At 45.2% G+C, this 20462-nt stretch overlaps 1 protein-coding gene across 3 annotated transcripts in view; it reads left to right on the top strand.

Annotated features, from left to right (window-relative positions):
* Nucleotides 1-20462, top strand: part of CEP164 (centrosomal protein 164) — a 102622-nt gene that overhangs the window by 25114 nt on the left and 57046 nt on the right. For all 3 annotated transcript variants that reach the window (XM_040425851.1, XM_040425858.1, XM_040425843.1), the window contains exons 6-9: nt 595-732; nt 878-955; nt 16736-16801; nt 18541-18618. In XM_040425851.1, coding sequence (XP_040281785.1) covers nt 595-732; nt 878-955; nt 16736-16801; nt 18541-18618 — 360 coding nt within the window. The remainder of the gene's footprint in view (nt 1-594; nt 733-877; nt 956-16735; nt 16802-18540; nt 18619-20462) is intronic.

Below are 20462 nucleotides of genomic sequence, written 5' to 3'. Positions count from 1 at the left end.
CCTTGTCCCGACAAAAAATAGGATTGGACTGTTCTATTATGGTCTAGACATTCCATAAAATGTGGAATGCACGTGGCTTTTTTGGTGTTTTATTTTTTTTCACGCGGTATCGAGTATCGCAATACTTTTTTTATGGTATCGAAATAGAGTCCAAATTTTGGTATCGTGACAACCCTAGGTAAGATGTGTTTTTTTTTTTTTTTTTATTATACCGTAATTATATGTATTTAAAATTTGGCGACTAAAAACTTTTAATTTGGCTCCTAAATTTTTCAGGTTAGGAGCCAATGGATATTTTTTTTAGTCTGGAGTCCTGCATGAGAAAAAGATTGTGGCATCTTCCAACACCAGCATCGAGACAACATGCAATTTTGAGCAGAATGTCTGTGTCCGTAATAGAAAGCTGTAGGGTTCTGTGTGCCGTAATACTGCCATGCGAATGCACCCAGAGTTACTAAGGTTGATTTACAGTTTTAAAAAAGGACACCATATTGGCCTCTGGCGGTTGATTGGTGACCTACAAATACTCTAAAGTATGGAAACCAGATAAACGCAGTGTGAAATTAAGTCCATCTATTCATTCATCTTGATCAGGTTTCTGCTGCACAGCCACAAAAAACCGCCACGTATATCAAGAGCTCTGCAATAAAGAAGCCAGAGGAGAGAGTAAGCCTCAGTTTGCCAGGTCTGGAAGAGGAAGATGAGGATGGGGAGCAGGAGAGTGAAGATCAGGTAGGAACAAGACATTTAAGATTTCCATCCAGTACTGTTGTTGGGAACTTCATAAAACATTGACATTAGTTTCAGAGAAAACCTAAAGTTATGTCCATTTCTTTGGAAATCTGAAATGATAATGACTTGTACTGACTTCTTTCAGAGTCCGCGAGGATCTGCTCGTCTGCTCAAGAACTTGAATATGGATATCGGATCTCTGGGAGTTGGCTTTGAATATGAGGTAAGGTGTAATAAAATGTACACAGGGCAATGATTGGAAACCAACCTTTGGTTCCCAATCATTGCTGGCTTCTTTAACATTCTCCCCTTTGGGTTCCAGCAGTCATAACTTTTTTTAAATTTTTTCTTCTAAAAGTTTTTCTTGATTTTGCAGGATGAGTTGTAGTTTTTTTTAGAAGCCATTTTACAGGTACATACAGTGTGTATTAAATAATTTTTATTTTATTTTTGGGCGAAAGATAAAAAAACATAAATTTTAACATTTTGTGGAATTTTTTTCCGGTGTTCTCTGTGAGTAACATGATAAACTTTATTCTGTGGATCAGTGCAAACATAATGCCAAATGTATATATAATTTTGTGCTTGGTAGCAGATATACAGTATGGGCCTGGTCTGAAAATTGGCATTCTAAGCTTTCAAACAAGACAAGAATCACAGCATTATCTCCACTACACTGGCAGATATAGCTGTTAGAAATCAGGATTGCAGTGAATGCAGCTGAAATGCAGATTTCATTGCTTTCACTCCTGTCCCCACTTCTAACAGCTGTATCTCCCAATGTAGTGGGGATAATGTTGCGATTCTGATCTTGTTTTAAAGCTTGGAATGCCAGTTTTCAGACTAGGCCCATATAGCTGCTGCCAATCCTGAGATATGAGCAGTTAAAGCAGCTGTTCCACTCAACCTGCTGCCCAAGCTCTGCCCGGGCAGAACTGCTAAGTCCTTTTCCAAGCAGAGTTCAGGCAAAGCTGTGTTTAAAAGAGTTTTCCAGGAATAATTAACTATTGACTAGTTGCTCCCTATGACTCCCTATGGCTCTGGCACAGCACTCTGGCTCCTCCAGCTTGTTTACTTCCAGCCGGAGTATGGACATGGTCACCTGAAACGCTGCAGCCAATGACTGGCTTCAGCAGCAATGATTCTCTTAGCGGCATGTGACCCGGCAGTGACATGGAGCTTGGGAACATGTCACTGCTGAAGCAGCACATGAGACCATGTCCATACCTGTCCGGAAGAAAACAAAGTGGGGACCGGAATATAGTGGAGTCAGCCCTCAGGCCCGGAGCCGCAGGGAGCAGGTAAGTATGAATATTTCAGGCTACCGGCCTTCAATTAATAGTTAATTATTCCTGGATAACCCCTTTTATTTGGGCATAATATCAGGCAAGATATGACCATGTAAATATACCACCGATCACCTGAAAAACAAGCAGAACACTTTCGTGATTCATTATTTATGCGATACATAAATCATTTGTCGGCCGCAAATTCACAGGAATGTGCAACAAAAAAAAGAATTTGCATGGGAAAGAATGACTGTAGTAAAGCTCATTCATCCCCAGAGAGATGGGCTAACTGCTATATGTGAATGCTCCGATATCTAAATATCCCCCAATGCCCGAGCCCCTTGTATGGATTATATTTACCTGCGGTGACGGGGGGGAGCAGCCTCAAGGGGGCTCATCAGCGTAGCAGCCTGCTATTGGCTGCTCCCGAATGTTTTGATCCGAGCGACGGGGAGATGCAGCGGCGGCTGTGTAGGGATCCAGAGCAACGCAGGTGCCGGGTAGCAGGTAAATATAATCCATACAAGTGTCCTGGGCTTTGGGTGGGGATCTTTTAGATATCGGATAACCCCTTTAAGGCTAAATGAGTCATGTTACTAAGGGGTTAAAAATGCAGTTGTGACCCCTGAGTTCTGCGCCAGCTATATTTACTTCAGACACATATTAAAGATCTACAATAAAAAGGGACATTTTCTGGAGGGTTTTTCAATTTTAACATGACTGTTAGGGTCCATTCACACGTCCGTATGTGTTTTGCGGATCCGCAAAACACGGACACCGGCAATGTGCGTTCTGCATTTTGCGGACCGCACATCGCCGCCACTTTCATAGAAAATGCCTTTTCTTGTCCGCAATTGCTATTTTTTTTTTGCGGAACGGAAGTGCTGATCCGCAAATGTGGATGCGGACAGCACATTCCGGCCCCATTGAAAATGAATGGGTCCGCACCTGTTCCGGAAAATTGCGGAACGGATGCGGACCCATTTTACGGACGTGTGAATGGAACCTTAGGAGGTTAAAGCTCCATGCTTGGACACTATACAGCGTGGGAGAAATCAGTGCTCAAGGCTTGTTTAGAAGCGGTAGTTCCTTTTCTATGTGTCATCCAGGAGAGTGAGCGGAGAGATGAATCCGTTGCAGCCAGTGCTACAGACGAGGGCTCTGAGCCAGAGTTACAGAACCTTGAAAAATCGGAGGATGAAGAGGAGAACGAAAAAGAGGTGCCCTGGGCATATGACATCATGCAGCAGTGATGTCATAGACACTCTGCATGTGTGTGATCCCTCCTCGCTCACCTGTAGCCCTCCCATCCTTTCTTACCTTGCTATTACATGTATTATTGCTAGTGTTGATTGCAATTAGGAGATGCAGTGTTTTTAGAATCTTTTAGAGACCGAGTGCCCAAACTGCAACCCAAAACCCACTTATTTATCGCAATGTGCCGACACAGCAATATAACCTGAATACCAGTATAGTATATCTTCCATGTACTTTATCATTTAGCTATAATAGCCTGCCTACATTCAGTGCACTGCCTGTGCCGTTCATAGTGCGCCCTGCGCTGATGAATGGCAGGAGAAGTCTGGGCACCCTCACCCTGGACTTTTTCCAGGGTGCGGGTGCCCACAGAGAGGGCCATAGGCTTCCCACCACTGGACTATAAACATGAATGGGGAAAAATTATTCAGCATGACATTGACTATTATGGTTGCAGTTAGGATCTGTCTTTCTATAACTAAATCTTTATTGGTTTTCACGAGACATAATAAGTAGAAGCGCTGTGTCAAATATTACTGAACGCGTATACATGAAATCTATTACAGGTTGTTTGAGATTTCCATCGACCTGAAGATTTAATGTTTTATTTCACAGAAATGTGAAAAATTACACTTATATTCAATACATAAATAAATTCCTTTTCCAGGACTTGAGGCCACCCATAGCAAAACTTAGAATGGGGGCCCTCTTCTCCATGACCACCTTTAGCTGCAAATTCAGAATATGGAAAGTTTAATGGTTATTTTGATCTCCCTAGTGCACAGAGATAATGCGGGGATAACGCTCAAAATTATGTTACAGTAGTGTAATAATGTGCAAAATGATGTCAAAATAGTGGGATAATGTTCACAGTGATGTCATAGTACGGGGACAATGCACACAGTGATGTCACAATAGTAGAATAATGCTTAGTCATTTCACAGTACAGGGATAACGTACACAGTGATGTCACAATAGTGGATTAATGTTCATCTATTTAGTGAAGTTACATCACAAGAATGATGCCTAACATGATTGTGTTTCTGGGATTCGCGTCCCCACCTATCCCTTGGTTGAACTTGATGGACTTATGTCTTTTTTCAACCGTATTACCCATGATAGAATGCATTCAGTATTCTTCAGGCCCTTTCACTTTTTTTCACATTTTGTTATGGTGCAGCCTTGTGCACTCAGCCCCTCTTAATGAGAAAGTGAAAACAGAATTTGACATTTTTGCAAATTTATTAAAGGGAAAAACAATGACATAGGTATTCAGTAGTGTTGAGCGAAACGAGCTTCGGATTATTCCGAAGTTTTGAAGCGACTTCGGATGAAGCATCCGAACCTCGCTTCACTAGACACTAGTATTCAGACCATTTCCAATCCGAAGCTCGCTTCGCTAAACACTCGTATTCAGACCATTTCCTATGACACTTAAAATTTAGCTCTGGGGTTTCCCATTTCTCTTGATCATGTTTGAGATGTTTCTACACCTTGATTGGAGACCACCTGTGGTAAATTCAGTAGATGGTACATGAGTGGGAAAGACACATGCCTGTCTATATAAGGTCTCACAGCTGACCATGCATATCAGATCAAAAACCAAGCTATGACGAGGATTGAACTGCCTGTAGAGGGTCCAAAAAAATTCTGCTGAACTGAAAACTCCGAAGAGCACAGTGGCCTCCATAGGTCTACAACTAGGACTCTTCCTTGAGCTGGCTGCCCCACCAAACTAAATAATCGGGAGAGAAGGGCCTTAGTGAGAGAGGTGATCAAGAACTCGGTGGTCACTCTTTGTGCAGATGGGAGAAACTTCCAGAAGGTCAACCATCACTGCTGCATTCCTCCAATCTGGGCTTTATTGAAGAGTGGCCAGAAAAAATAGCTTCTCCTTAGTAAAACGCACATGAAAGTGTGCAAAAAAAAACGCCCAACGGACTCTCAGACTGTGGGAAACTGTGGGATTCTCTGGTCTGATGAAACCAAATTGAACTTTTAGCCTTAATTCTAAGCGACATGTCTGATGGAAACAAGCCACTGCTTGTTATCTGCCCAAAACCATCCCTACAGTGAAACGTGGTGGCAGCATCATGCTGTGGGGTTGTTTTTCAGTGGCTGGGACAGGAAAACTGGTCAGAGTTGAGGGAACGCTGTATTGAAGAAAGCACAGCGATATTCTTAATGAAAACCTGGTCCAGAGCGCTCTGGACCCCAGAATGGGCCAAAGGTTGACTTTGCAACAAAATAATGACCCTAACCATACAGCCAAGACAACACAGGAGGGGTCTAAGGACAACTCTTTGAATGTCTGTGAGTGGCCCAGTCAGAACCCCGACTTGAACCCAATAGAACATCTCTGAAGAGACCTAAAAATGTCTGTCCACTGATGGTCCCAATCCAACCTGACTTAGCTTGAGAGGATCTGCAGAGAAGAATGGCAGAAAATCCATAAATCCAGGTGTCCAAAGCTTGTGGCATCATAACCAAGAAGACTGGAGGCTCTGATCATTACCAAAAGGGCTTCAGCTAAGTATTGAGTAAGGGTGCTGCCACATATTCAGGTTTTTGATACACTTTTTAAAGCAAAAATCAGGTGTCGATCAAAAAAGTTGAATGTGGGGCAGCATCCTAAAGGGTCTGAATACTTATGTCAAGGCAATATTTTTGTTTTTCCTTTTAAATAAATTAGCAAATATTTCTAACATTCTGGTTTCCACAATCAGTATAAATCAGTATAATGCTGTACGCTCCTGAGAAACCAGCAGTGTCCATAACGAGGAATCACACGCACGTGGAGCAGGATTCCTGCACAGGACACGCTTGTCTAAAAAGAGCCCTTACTATTGATGACTTGTCCTTTTTTGTGTAGTGGATGAAGTTGATTACTTCAGAGCTTCTCTCATTGAAGACCATGTTGACCATTCACTCCATCTACTGCACAAAGGACGGAGCTGTGTTGCTGTTTTCCCGAAGATAACCTCTTCCTAAATAGAACCAAATGTGGTATCAGCTGGTGGGTTCAGCATCTCTAACAGTAGTCAGCGATCAGTTGCAGGACTGCTTTACTGTGGAGAAGTTGGCCATGTCAACCTCTAACCAACATCATCCACAGACTTTGTTCAGGGCATAACCCAAAGATTTCCCTTGGATAGAGAACTGGACATGACCTTGCTTTTGCACTTTGTCTCTTTGTCTCTTTCTCCTTTGGTGGATTTTCCCATTCCTGATTGTTGATGCATGTTTGCCATTGTTTTAGAGTAGTTTGCTCCTAGAATTAGTTCTGTGGCATTTCCGACCCCTTTCTTGACCATTTGCCACCATTGTGCATTCATATTCCCACTAATACTCTTTTTATAAGGAATTAAAGGGGAGTCCGTGCATGCATCCTTCTTCCCATTCCACGGGTCAGTTATCACCAGAAGTCCAAGACACCAGTTTGGATAAAGCACGGAATGAACAGCCTGGAGAGTCAGATATACAGGTGGTGCACAGTATGTCTCCAGCTGAAAAGTCTCCTGTAGCTAAATCCTTTAAGAGTGATGCTAAGAAAGAAAACTCTGCTGCCTCCTTAGCTGGAGAGCTGGGTTCCAGCATCGGGGATCATATCCTGGATCACGATGCCCAGGATGTAAGGAAAGCTCCTCACCCCTGCTTTTATGAGTGATTGTATCTGCAGTATCTAGTGCATGGTTGCTGTATTGTTGGATCTGATTAGTAAGGGTCATATTCAATAAGAGTAAAAAACACAATTGGTACACCAGTGTTAGAAGATACATGGTAAGTACTTGGTTAAGTTTGTTTGAAGACATTTTTTTCTACCGGACCAAAAATTCTGAATATGAATGTGTAGTGGGGAAATTACATTTCTCAACAACTCAAGAGAAACACAAGTGATCCCTATTCTTTCTGGAACTAATGCTTGTAACTTGAAGGAGACTTTCTTGAAGACAACCCTTTTTGAATGGGAGCTGTCTTCTTTAACCCCTGGCTATCAACTGCTATCAGCAGGGGATGCCACTTTTGGCCAGACAACGTCGCATTGCGTGGCTGCCAAACGAACAGCAGTCAATGTAATGCATTGACAATTCAGGTTACAGATATGTCTCCATCTTGGCTCATACAGTGGGGTCCCGAGCAATATGACTGTCCATATGGACAAGAGGTTATCTATAACCTCTTTAAGGGTGTTTTCCTATCTCAGAATTTATGGCACGTCAGAAGGATATACCACAAATGTCAGCTAGATGCAGGTTCGACCTCTGGGACCAGCTCCCATCTCCAGAGTGGACTGCCAAAGTGAATGGAGAGCAGCCATGCATGCGCAGCCATCCTCCATTCATAGCCGAGCGAGCTTGCTCAGCTATTTTCAGAAGTCCCATAGCAGTGAATGGAGAGGATACCACACATGTGCTTATAGTACATGATAATCTCTTTCTAACAACTCTAGAACCAGCCCTGTCCCTCGCATGGATTGGGAGCATTCCCCATTCATTGCTCTGAGCAAATCCTGGGACCAGTTTTGCCGAATATGTTGCGTACTTTGGTCGCCCTTACTGTAGGATTTGGAAGAATTTAGAATTAAACACCAAGGTACACGATGTGTAAGAAGGGGATAGATCTCAACACTTAATGCACTTTGCAGCTGTGCAGATTTTTTCAGGTTGCCACAACCCCTCTAGCTTGTGGATAGTTTGTCTGTTGCATTGTAGTCTCCTTCAGACATGAAAGTTTTCATTAACTTTTTAAGACTACTTAAACGGAGTCTGTCACCTAATCTGAGCGTTTTAGACCGCTTAGATCAGGTTATAGACTCTTTGACCCTCATTACAATGGTCCCTCGTCGAGATCATGAAAGACACTTTTTAAATGTATGCGAATGAGCTTCTGCAAGGGCCCAGGCCCCTCGGCGATGTGCCCAGAAAACCCCACTTCTTTCAGCCCTCTGACCTGCCCTTCTTTCCTATTACCTCCTCCTCTGCTTTCAGCCGGCGGAAGTCACGAGCGGCACCAGAGGACGGCGGGCTGGCAAGTCTCGGCGCAGCTGGCCGCATTTGCGCACTGCTCTGCCCATTATGGGCAGAGGAACAGCTTTTCATATTGCACATGCGCCGGCCAACTAAAGACAGCTGCGCTGAGACTTGCCGGCCCGCCGTCCTCTGGTGCCTGGTGAGTCCTATTTAAAGGGTTTGCCCACTTCTTTACGTTTGATGGCCTTTTTCAGGATAGGCCATCAATATCTGATCGGCAGGCACCCAACGCCCGGCATCCCCTCCCATCAGCTATTTCAGAGTTGCTTCGGCATTGAACTACACAGATCCATCCATTGTGTAGTGGACGGAGTTGGTTACTGCGGCGCTGCTCCCGTTGAAGTGAATGGTCCGTCTACTGCACATTGGACCAAGCTCTTTAGTTCCAATGCTCTGACTTCCACTCCATAGCTACTCTTAAACAGCTTATAAGAGGGGATGCAGTGTGACAGACCTCCGCTGATTGGATATTCATGGCCTATTCTGAGGCTAGGTTACCAATGATAAAGGAATGCACAGACCCTTTAAAAGAGGTTATTTCAGGAAGACAACCTTTCCCTAATAGAAGTGAATGCGTTGATCAGCTGGTGGGTCCAGCATCTCTAACCATCAATGATCCGCTGCAGGACTGCTTTCCTGTGGAGTGGTTGGGCATGTTGAACTCTAATCCGCACCGTTAACAGACCTTTTCTTTTTTTTTTTGTTCAGGTCATGACCGGCCGTGTGCACCCCGCATCGCGGTGTGGACTCATTGACATGTCTTTTGCGGCATGGTGTCACGGACCTGGAAACACACGGTAGCCATCTATTCGGCCACGTCTTGCGGATTACGGATCCATTGAAGTCATTGGGTCCACACCACAATGTGGAGTGCAGACAGTCGCTGCCCGTGTTTTGTGGATCCATGCTTTGTGGTCTTCAACAAGGGTGTGCTGTTCCACGATAGTGTGAATGCGGCTTTAGATGGAGAATTGGATGCCACTTTGCACAGCTTCTTGTGTAATGCAGCTTTGCGCTTTTTCTGTATTTGTTATTCTCTGTTCGTGGATTTTCCCTTGATTCATGTTTGCCGTTTTAGTGTGGATTGCTCCTAGTATTAGTTCTTTGGTATTGCTGACCCCCCCCCCCCCTTCCTTGGCCATTTACTCCCATTGCTCATTGATATTCCCATTAATACTCTTTTTAGAAGGAATTAAAGGGGAGTCCGATTGTGTGTCCCTCTTCTCATTCCACGGGTCAGTTATCACCAGAAGTCAAAGAGACCAGTTTGGCCAAAGCACAGAATGAGCAGCCTGGAGAGTCAGATATACAGGTGGTGCACAGTATGTCTCCTGTAGCCCAATCCTTTAAGAGTGACGCTAAGGAAGAAAACTCTGCTGCCTCCTTGGCTGGAGAGCTGGGTTCCAGCATCGGGGATCATATCCTGGATCATGATGCCCGAGATGTAAGAAAAGCTTTTCTGAGTAATTGTATATGCAAAAGCTAGTGTATGGCTGCTGTACTGAGTGAGGGCTCGTTCACACGACCGTGCCGTTTTTTGCGGTCTGCACAACACGGATGGAGCCAGTGTGCCTTCCGCAATTTGCAGAACGGAACAGGTGGCCTATTATAGAAATGCCTATTCTTGTCCACAAAACTAACAAGAATAGGAGAGGACTCCTAATTTTTGCGGGGCCACGTGCAGTGCGCAGGCCTGCAGGGTATAGCGATGTGAGGTCATGGTTACTTAGGCAAACAAGGGTTGCTATGGGTTACTCACAGTTTGTAGGATGACCCTGGGCAGCGTACAGCAGTGATGGAGAGGCTGGCACAGAAGTCCTCTGGGGCACTCTCTGTATATAGGGACCAGGCCCGATGGTGGGTGAGGTGCCCTGGATGTTGCAGATGTTTAACGTGCCTAGGGCAAGGTCCCTTTTAAGGTTCGTGACGCCAGTGCCTGTAACTGTGGCACACCGATTTATAGTTGTAATAAGTGAGGAACACAGTATTGTGGTGAACCAAACTTTTCTTTACTGGAAACAGTTCAACTTTATACAATTTGAATTCAGTTCCACTTTGCAGCAGTAATAAATAGCAGGCTTTACATCAATGGCAGGCAATGTTCTTTGCAAGATACTCAGAGGGTAAAATCATCGCTCACAGACCAGGCTGCACTATTCCTCAGATATCCTGGCTGTCTGTATCCCAAGGCCCGTATGCCCTAATACTGGCTTTTATCCTTGGTAGCAATCCTCCTCAGGTATATATCCCTTGCTTTAGGTTAATGATCCTTCTGCCCTTCAGCTTACTTGGCTAGCTGGAACACTGGCTCTGCTCTTCTCTGGTTAGGGAACTGTAGGTTTCTCCCAGGAGGAAAACTCTTCTCTTGGGGTGAATCTTCTGAGCTAACTCTGGCTCATTATCTACAGGCTGGCTAGACTGCACTTGCTGGCCACCTGGTCTACACTATCCTTCCCTGTCTGGGCCTAGCTATATATACTAGGGGTTCCCTAGCTCCCTCTAGTGTATAGGAGGTAATACTACACCCTAACAGGCCTGATACACAGATAAACAGGAAAATATGCATAAAACATCATATCAAAACAAATGTCATATTAACCCTTGTGTAGTGCCCACATTTACCTAGTGGGACACTACACACGGAACACAGAGTACTGTCCGCATCTTTTGCGGACCCATTGAAATGAATGGTTCCGTATACGGGACGCAGAAAACGTCCCGTATACGGAACGCTAAATACGTTTGTGTGAATGAGCCCTAAGAGTGAAGAACACAGTTATTAGGCCAGTGTAAGAATGTAATGTTTGCCAGTATAATCAGGTATATGGTAAGGCACTTGGATACGTTCTTTTGCAGACCTTTTTCTTCTGAACTAAAAATTGTGAATATGAATGTCTAGTAGGAAAATCAAGTTTCTTGGCCCATCTCAAGACAAACACAAGTGATTCTTATTCTTTCAGGAACTAATCCTTGTCATTAGGAGTTCATACTGGAAATCTTCATACAAAAAGGATAAAATCCAAATCGCTTGTGTAATTTGAGTGCGAATGCACTCTTAGTCATATCATGTGACATGTGCATCCACTCTCGAAATGCGTAAGCGTTCAAGATTTTAGCTTTGTGCTTAACGTCGTTGTAACGGACCGTTTCAGCAGACAAGGGGTTAAAATCCGTTTAGGCGATGTGCCCCTTTCTGAGAGACAGGCACAGCTACTGCAGAACACCAAACTCCCGAACTGGATACAAAGTAGCACTCCAAACTGGAACCTCACGAATAGCTGCTAGCAGACGAACAGGAATCAGCTTACACTCCTGGCAATCAGTCTCTAACAGCATACAGCGGATCCCCCCCAATAACGAGACAAGGCTCCGTGTTGAGGGTCAAGCAGTGGTCTGAGGTGCTGGCACACCCAGCCTGGTTTTTATTACAGTTGTTTGCAAATACATGTCCGCCCACAGGGAGGTATAAAACAACCAAGCCCATCTGGTGTACACGCCCCTAGGGGACCAGAATGAAGACTGTGACATAGGACAGATATGCAGCACTGTAGGATACACAGAGACAATACATCCCCACAATGCATCATGGTTTCCTCCTCTCTGCCCTGGAGACACCCGAGGCGTAATCCAATTATCTCTCAAGACAAAGAGAAATCACCAATACACATGTGGATATAACAGGACAGACATCACCATTTAAACACACAATGGGACAATGGCACAATAGAAACACACCCAGCATATTCCTCCCAAGCTGACAAGTTACACTTATTATAAATTGTTACAACTTTGTGAGTTTACATTGGCCATACATATAACTTACATCAATTTAAACAGTATAACTTGGGGACAAACCTATCCAAAATTCACTTGAATAGGTTCAGGGGTTTAAAAGTTAGTATGGGCCATAATCCTGAGGCAAGAGGCTGATAAACAGGCCTCTCCAAAACCCAGTGGCGAGGTTGGTTTCGCCACACATCTCCCCCCCTTCCCCCAGGGAAGACTAACCAGATACCTGACCTCACGCCGGTCGGTACCTGAGTTAGTCTGGCAGCCCACCCACAACCCAATACTGGACCTGTTGCATTTGGTAGCCTGTCTCTGTCCAGTGAGTCCACCAAGGTTATGTTGGAAGCTGGTACTCCCGGTCTCTGTGTTGCTCCCTGGCTTAGAGTCTGGTTGTTGGAGGGGGAGACCGACTGTCTCTACCCCCTGTGCTGTAGGTGCAGAGACCACGGTCCCATCTGCACTGTTGTGGGGCTTACTGTCTCCCCCTGGTGCGTTAAGCTGCCGCTGGGGAGAGGGGGTAACGAGCTCCTCTCCCATACATACTTCCAGCCGCTGGGGAGGGCGACCGACCATCTCTGCTCACAACACTTATTATAAATTGTTACAACTTTGTGAGTTTACATTGGCCATACATATAACTTACATCAATTTAAACAGTATAACTTGGGGACAAACCTATCCAAAATTCACTTGAATAGGTTCAGGGGTTTAAAAGTTAGTATGGGCCATAATCCTGAGGCAAGAGGCTGATAAACAGGCCTCTCCAAAACCCAGTGGCGAGGTTGGTTTCGCCACAGTCGTCTTCTTGTATGAATTCACTTCTGGGAGCCAGCCCTATTGTTCATGAACCACACTCTATGATCGTTGTATAGGTGAGATGATTTAAATACCTAGTTATAAGCACTTGAAGGGGTTGTTTTTGAAGACAACCACTTTTTGAATGGGAGCTGTCTTCTGTAACTGTGATCGTCAGAGGATGTCCCTTTTGGCCAGAGAGTGTTGCATTACGTGGTGGCCAGACAAATGGCAGTCCATGTAATGCATCAACCATTCAGCTTACATAGCGTGTCTCCATTTTTACTGATACGGCCGGCTCCCAAGCTGTATGACGTCTATATAACAGGGCATATGGGCAAGGGGTTGTCTTCATGAGACAACCTCTTTAAAGTAGAGGTATGCCGCAAATGTCAGATAGATGCGGGTCAGACCTCTGGAGCCAGCTCTCCTCTCCAGAACAGAGCTGCCAAAGTGAACAGAGAGCAACTGTGCATGCTCAGTCACCCTCCATTCACTGCTATGGGAGTTCCGAAAATGGGCAAGTGACGGCTCGCTATTTCTGAGCATAGTTGTGAACCGTGCTTGCATGGCTTGTTCTCTATTCACTGCTATGGATCTTCTGAAAATAGCCAAGCATGTGGGCTCACCTATTTTTTGGAAGTCCCATAGCAGTGAATGGAGTGGATGCTGCACATGAGTGGTGTGCTCTCCTTTACGTTGGTGGCCCCGATCTGGAGACAGGAGCTGGTGCCAGAGGTGGGACTAACACCTAGCTTATATTTATGGCATATCCTAGCGATTTGCCATAAATGTTGAGATGGGACAACCTCTTTAAGGTGTACTGGCACTATCTACCTTTTAAGGGTGTTATCTCTTGATTAAGATAAAAATGAGAATCGGACATCATATAGTACAGGACAGTAGAACCAGCCCTGTACCTCACATAGATAGGGTCACTTCATTTGCTCTGCCCTTCTCGCCCAGTAGTGGCAAATCCTGTGACCAGTGTTGCTGAAAATGCTGCATACTTTGGTCACCCTTACTTTAGAATTTGGAAGAATATTGAATTGAACACCAAGAAACATGATATTTAGGAAGGGGGTATACTCGCCACTCTAGTTTGTGACTACTGTATTGTATAAAAGGTTCTTTTTTTTTTTTTTACTGTAAAGTTGTCAGGGTTATGTTATCAGGGGCGGATTAAGTGCATGATAGGCCCGGGGCTGTCTACCCAACTTGGGCCCCTACCTCTATTTTAGTTTAGGTTTTTTTTTGTATGAAGAGGCTTCATGAGCGCCACAGTCTCTTCCTAGGCCATATGACATCTTCAGACTAAAAAAAATACCCCAAATTAGGTCCTAAACTGAAAAATTTGGTCGCCAAATTTAAAATACATATAATTTATAATAAAAAAGACATGGAGGAGAATACAGCACCACATACCTCTTACATCCAGTGACATCTCCTGTCATGTAGACCTTCTCTTTCCTCTTCTCCTCCATTTGACCCAGACCACCATGACAAATTCTTTCAGCCGCATCTCGTCTCTACAGTTTGTAACACAGACACATTAGATTTCTCAATTTTTCCATCAACCTTCTCATCCTGGTGTCCCCACAGTGTCATCCTGCTGCCACCCCCAATACTGTGCCCGTTTTGCTCCCCAATGTCCAAGGTACTATACTGCTGAAAAAATTGTGACCCTAATAGACATAATTGGAGTAATTTATCAAACTGGTGTAAAGTAGAACTGGATTTCCAAAAGAGCTGTCAAATATGAAAGGTGAGATCTGATTGGCTGCTATGGGCAACTAAGCCAGTTCTGCTTTACACCAGTTTGATAAATGACCCCAAATGTTCCTATAGTGTCCACAGCAGCTATAATGTCCCCTAGAGTGCTCCAGGCAATAATCCCTGTATAGTGTCCCCAAAAATAATAGAATTGCCCCTACAGTGCCTCCCTAATAGCAACACCCCCATATAGTAATTTCCACAACACAGCCCCATATAGTAATCCCCCATAGTAATTTCCCCCCCACACAGTAATTTCCCCCAAATTGCCCCATATAGTAGTTTGCCCCCACACAGTAATTTCCCCTGAATAGTAATTTCCCCACACTGCCCCTACATAGTAATTTCCACCACTCTGCCCCCACATAGAAATTACCCCACACTGTCCCCACATAGCAATTTTCCCCACACTGTCCCCACATAGCAATTTTCCCCACACTGTCCCCACACAATAGTTTCCCCCACACTGCCCCCACATAGTAATTTCCCCCCACATAGTAGTCCCTCCCATAATAATTTGCCCCCACACTGCCCCATATAGTAATTTGCCCCCACATAGTTGTCCCTCCCATAATAATTTGGCCCCACACAGTAATTTGGCCCCACATAGTATTCCCTCCCATAATAATTTGGCCCCCCAGCCCCCACATTCTCCCCCTCCGCATGTACTCGATGTCTCTTAATATGTCCTACTGTATGTCCCCCACCCCCCACATGTCCCCCAAAGTAGGCACATGAAATAAAAAAATAAAAAATGAAAAGCTAAATACTCTCCTAGGCTATGTCCAGGGCCAGGCTCGCAGAGGAAGGTGGGATGAGGCAGTGCTGCGTCCCGGCACGATGACGTCATCACACACGCCTGTGCCAGGATTTCACTACAGCATAGGCCTCAGGCCTATGTGCGGCCTGAAGCCTATGGCGGTGTTCGGCAATGGGACAGGGAGCTATGCGCTCCCGTGCCCCACCGCAGTATGTGGGCATTCGGGTCGGCGTTGGGCCCCCCAGCGGTGCTGGGCCCGGGCCTGCCGACCCGAACGTCCCTATTGTAATCCGCCACTGTATGTTATGCATTACTTATCTCACCAGTCCCCCGAGGCTGCTCCAGTCTCTGCTGCTCTCCACTTCCTGCTCCCAGCTCAATACACAGGAAATCGTTGGAGATGGTTGTTCATTTGATCACGGTCCATTTCCTCTGTGTCAAGCAGGGAGTGCAGAGCAGCGAGAAGTTCTCCTCTTTTTATATATTCCTGGAATCCTTAGTCATACTAAAGGAGGCATGTCCTAGGTCCTAGTACCTGAGACACCAGGACCTGTCGAACCCTGCTCATACGTTCCCATTATTTGAAGAAGCCAACAAAAGAACCTAACCTTGCTCTACATCAGGGGGTAAAAATCCTGGAGCCTTCCTTGAACTTTGATGGCACGATTGCCTGGAATAGTGTTAGGATCTGAACAAATAGGTTGAATTCTAGGCACGTTTGTGAATCCATAAAGCGGACTTCTGTAAGAATAAGTTAGGTCCGTGGAGAGAATCTATAGGTACAGATGTATAAAATTTTCACTAACATGATAGTAATATACTAACATAGGTAAATGGCAGGGAAGGGGTTAAAATGATAAAACAAGTTATTCTTACCGGTTTGAACCCCATCTGCCCCAACGCCGCCATTCTGATCCCTTCTGCCACTGCAGTCATGACGTCATCTGCAGCAGTGACATGCTCATATACCACATGTGCCCTCTGCAGCCAATTACTCTCCTCACCCGTATACAGCAAGAGACCCCTGGGGCCAGTGATTGGCTGCAGAAGTCACATGCGATATGCAGGCAGGTGACCACTGCAGACATGTTAATAAAGCCCATCCTAGAAGTCTGGAGCGACGGTGCTGGAGTGAAGGGGGTTGAAACTTGTTTTTCTGTTTTAACCCCTTCCCTGCCATATATTTTTGCTCTGACAACACCTTTTTAAGCAGAGCTATAAGTGGATCATAATGCAAAGAAAGCTATCCAGTCTTCTGCCTGAATATCATCTTTAGCAACTGGTCCAATATCCACATTCTCTCATTGCAGGAATCTGAACCCAGCGAAGGGGTCAAGGATCTCCCCAAGTCGAGGCAAAATGGTCTGGAACCTATGGTGAGCTCCCTCTGTTGTACTGTGTGCCCTCATTGACGTTAAACAGCCATTCCACACGTTTTCTCCAAGTGCCTGATGGTTTCTGCATGCAATACTCTGTGCGGGTATCATGTTTACGGTACCCCAATATGAGTCAAGGAGAATTTTGTGTCATGCAAATGTATTTGATTTATAACCTTTACTGTTTTTGACGCTTACTTCTGGCTATTTAAATAATGTATATTACATACACTATATGGACAAACGTATCGGAACACACATCTTAATCATTGAATTCAGGCGATTCATTCAGTCCCATTGCCACAGGTGTATAAAATCCAGCTCCAGTTACCTTTTAGAGACATTTGTGAAAAAACAGCTTTCCAGAGTGGTCCTATAATATGAGGTCACTGCTGCAACAAGTCAGTTCATGAAATATCTTCGCTCCTAGATATTCCACCATGACCTGTGTTGTATTTTTGTACAGTGAAAGGAACCGCAGCAACTCGCATACAAAGCGGAGACCATGTTACAGAGCGGGGTTTCCGAGTGCTAAGGAGCACAGTGCATAAAAATCACCAACGCTCTGCTGACTGCATAACTGCAGAGTCCAAACCTCCTCTGCCACATAAAACTGTGCTGTGCCGGGAGCTTGATGGCATGGGTTTCCATGGCCGAGTAGCAGCATGCAAGTCTTACATTACCAAGCATAATGCCAGAGGTCGGATAGAGAGGTGTAAGGCCCCTTTCAGACGAGCGACTTCCACGCATTGGACTCGCCGTGTATGAGGCAGCTCCTGTCCTGACCTCCCAGCACTGTCGGGCTCACATAGCATTATATTGATTTATGATGCTATGTAACCCTTACAGTTCTGGAATGTATTGGATAACACTGACATAATGCTGTACTCTTAGGGTTACAAAGCATCATAAATCAATATAATGCTATGCGATCGAGTCAATGCTGGGAGGTCAGGACGGGAGCTGCCACATACTCGCACTGCGAGCTTGATGCGTGGAATTCGCTCATCTGAAAAGGGGCTAAAGCATAGCACCACAGGACTCTGGCGCAGTGAAAACATGTTCTGTGGCGTGATGTATCCCACTTCTCTATCTGGCAGTCTGAGTGACGAGTCTGGGTTTGGTGAATGTCAGGAGAACGGTACCTGCCTGACTGCATTGTGCCAACTGTAAACTTTTGGTGCAGAGGGATAATTCTGTGGGGGTGTTTTTCATGGCTTGGCCTTTGCCCCTTAGTTCCAGTGAAGGGAAGTCCTAAAGGGGTCATCCAACCCCAAAAATGCTCCCCCTCAAATGCCTGGGCCCCTAACACAGATTGTACTTGCCTCGCTCCCCGGCACCCACGTAGTTTCTGCTGCCCGCCCAGCCGCCGATGTATCTCCGAAAACATCCAGCGGCTGGAGGTATGGTATTGGGGGGGAAGGGGGGGGGGTTAACGACGACCAATAGCAGCCCGTGATGGGGACGATACTCCCTAACATCAAAAATGCTCTGCTGGATGAATGGGCAAAGATTCCCACAGACACACTCCAAAATCTCGTAGAAAATGTTCCCAAATGCCTATGGATTTAGATTGGGATGTGATAGAAGCTCCTGTAGCTGTAATGTTGAGGTGTCCCAATACGTTTAGCCATATAGTATATAAATTCCATCGATTACACACCAGTGTCACAGAGATTATTATGAGTAGATCACATTTTTTATTTGTCCTCATTTTTTTACCATGGTTTATTCCACAGGACTTTGGACTTGGTGGTCGATCACTGGAGAAAGTTCTTGACATCAGCGCACTGTCTCCTGGACCTTTAAGCCCAAAAGTAAGACACCCACACATCACATGTTAAAGGGTGTGTTCCATCTCCCCATATTGATAGGATATACCATAAATATCCTTTAAACGCAGGACCCACCTCTGGGACCCACTGCTATCTCCAGAACGTGGTCTGGCCGTGAATGAAGAGCATGCGGTGCATGTGTGGATTATTCTCCGTTAACTGCAGTAGGGAAGTTCCTGAGTGGTGCATGGAAGGTGGCTGTGTATGTGTAGCTTTCTGTCCATTAACTTCAGGGCACAGTCTTGAGATAGGAGGGGGTCTTAGGGGTGGGATCTGAACCTGTTGGACATTTATGGACTATCCTATCAATAGCCATATATTTTCTAAAAGTAGACATCTGGCACATTGTGGAAACGCCACCATTTACAGTCATCGATGCCGTAATGTAATTTAGCATCAAAGCATAAAGATTAGTAAGAATTGCTTAAAAATTCTTCTCTGTGGCTAAAACTCTGAATCATGCAGAACCTGAGTTGAGAAACCACTCACATGCCACTGAGGCCTTATTCAGACAGCCGTATTTGTCGTCTGTGTGCACAACACCTGGACTCATAGAAATAATGGTGCATATACTAGTTTGTGTGTCTCTCACGGAAGATGGATCTGGAGACAGTTTTCTCTGGAAAGTTCCACATCTATGTCCTGCATGGACTTGGGAACCTCGCTGCGTATTAAAAATCGTCTGTGTATGCCAGCCGCAGTACAGACGGTTTTTAATGCGAAGCCCATCTGACGCCTATGGCTGGGTCCACGTATCATTGCATACCAGAACTAAATAGATCAAAAATCTCTGCGAGTCAAAAAATGGTCTGGCTTATTGGGGCCCATTTACAAAGACTGCCGCTTTTACGCCGGTCTTTGTTTGACTTTCAGCTGCCGGAGGATTAGCCTACTCCTAAATTAGGCTAATCTAAGGCCATCATGCACCTGGCAGAAAAACTACTCCAGCCCCAGGCTGCTGTAGTTTTTCGCAAACATATGTATGCCTGTTTCCAGACATACATGTTGGTAAATTTGCTGGAGTCCTGGCCCCGACACACCCGCGCTCCACCCCCGTCCCGCCCAACTGCCTATAACCTTTCGATACCAGCCGTGTTAATATTTCTGCACGGTCAGTCAAAAAGGGGATTGCGACTATTTTTATGACCATAATAGCTGCAAATACCTTGATAAATGGCCCCCATTGTTGACTTTGTAATTATTTCACGAGCTTCTTCACCACTGAGAAATCCAAAGCGGCAGATCGACTGTTCCACAGATGTCTGCCTTCAGTTGGATTTGCATTCTCCTTGGTTATGGAAAATGTTGCCATAATGCCTCATTCACATGTCACTGTTCCTCGGACGTGTGCTGTATGCGTTCTCCGCGGACTGCACGCGTCCCCATTCATTTTTATGTGTGTATTCACACATTAGTTTTTTTACCACGGTCCGTGGGTCTGTGTTTTTAGCACGGATGCATGCTCTATTTTGTCCATGTTCACGGATCCATCATGCCCATTAAAGTCTATGGGTCTGTGAAAGCCACGGATGCCTTCTGTGTTTCACTGATCATTAAAGGGGTATTCCCATCTCAGACAATGAGGGCATATCGCTAGGATATGCCCCCATTGTCTGATAGGTGCGGGTCTCACCGCTCATTTCCCGGCTCCGTTCTCATTGTAGGTGCGGGTCCCCCATTGTAGGTGCGATATGCCCCAATTGTCTAAGATGGGAAAACCCCTTTAAGAAGAGATGCTTTGAAAATTATTTTTCAGCTGTGCAATGTCAGTGAAACACGGATGACACCCGGATAGCAAAAAACGGACCCACATTCCCCCGGATTTG

Source organism: Bufo bufo, chromosome 1, assembly GCF_905171765.1.
Source record: "Bufo bufo chromosome 1, aBufBuf1.1, whole genome shotgun sequence".
NCBI lineage: Eukaryota > Metazoa > Chordata > Amphibia > Anura > Bufonidae > Bufo > Bufo bufo.
Note: the sequence above shows the minus strand (reverse complement) of the source record. Positions and strands in the feature narration are given on the sequence as shown.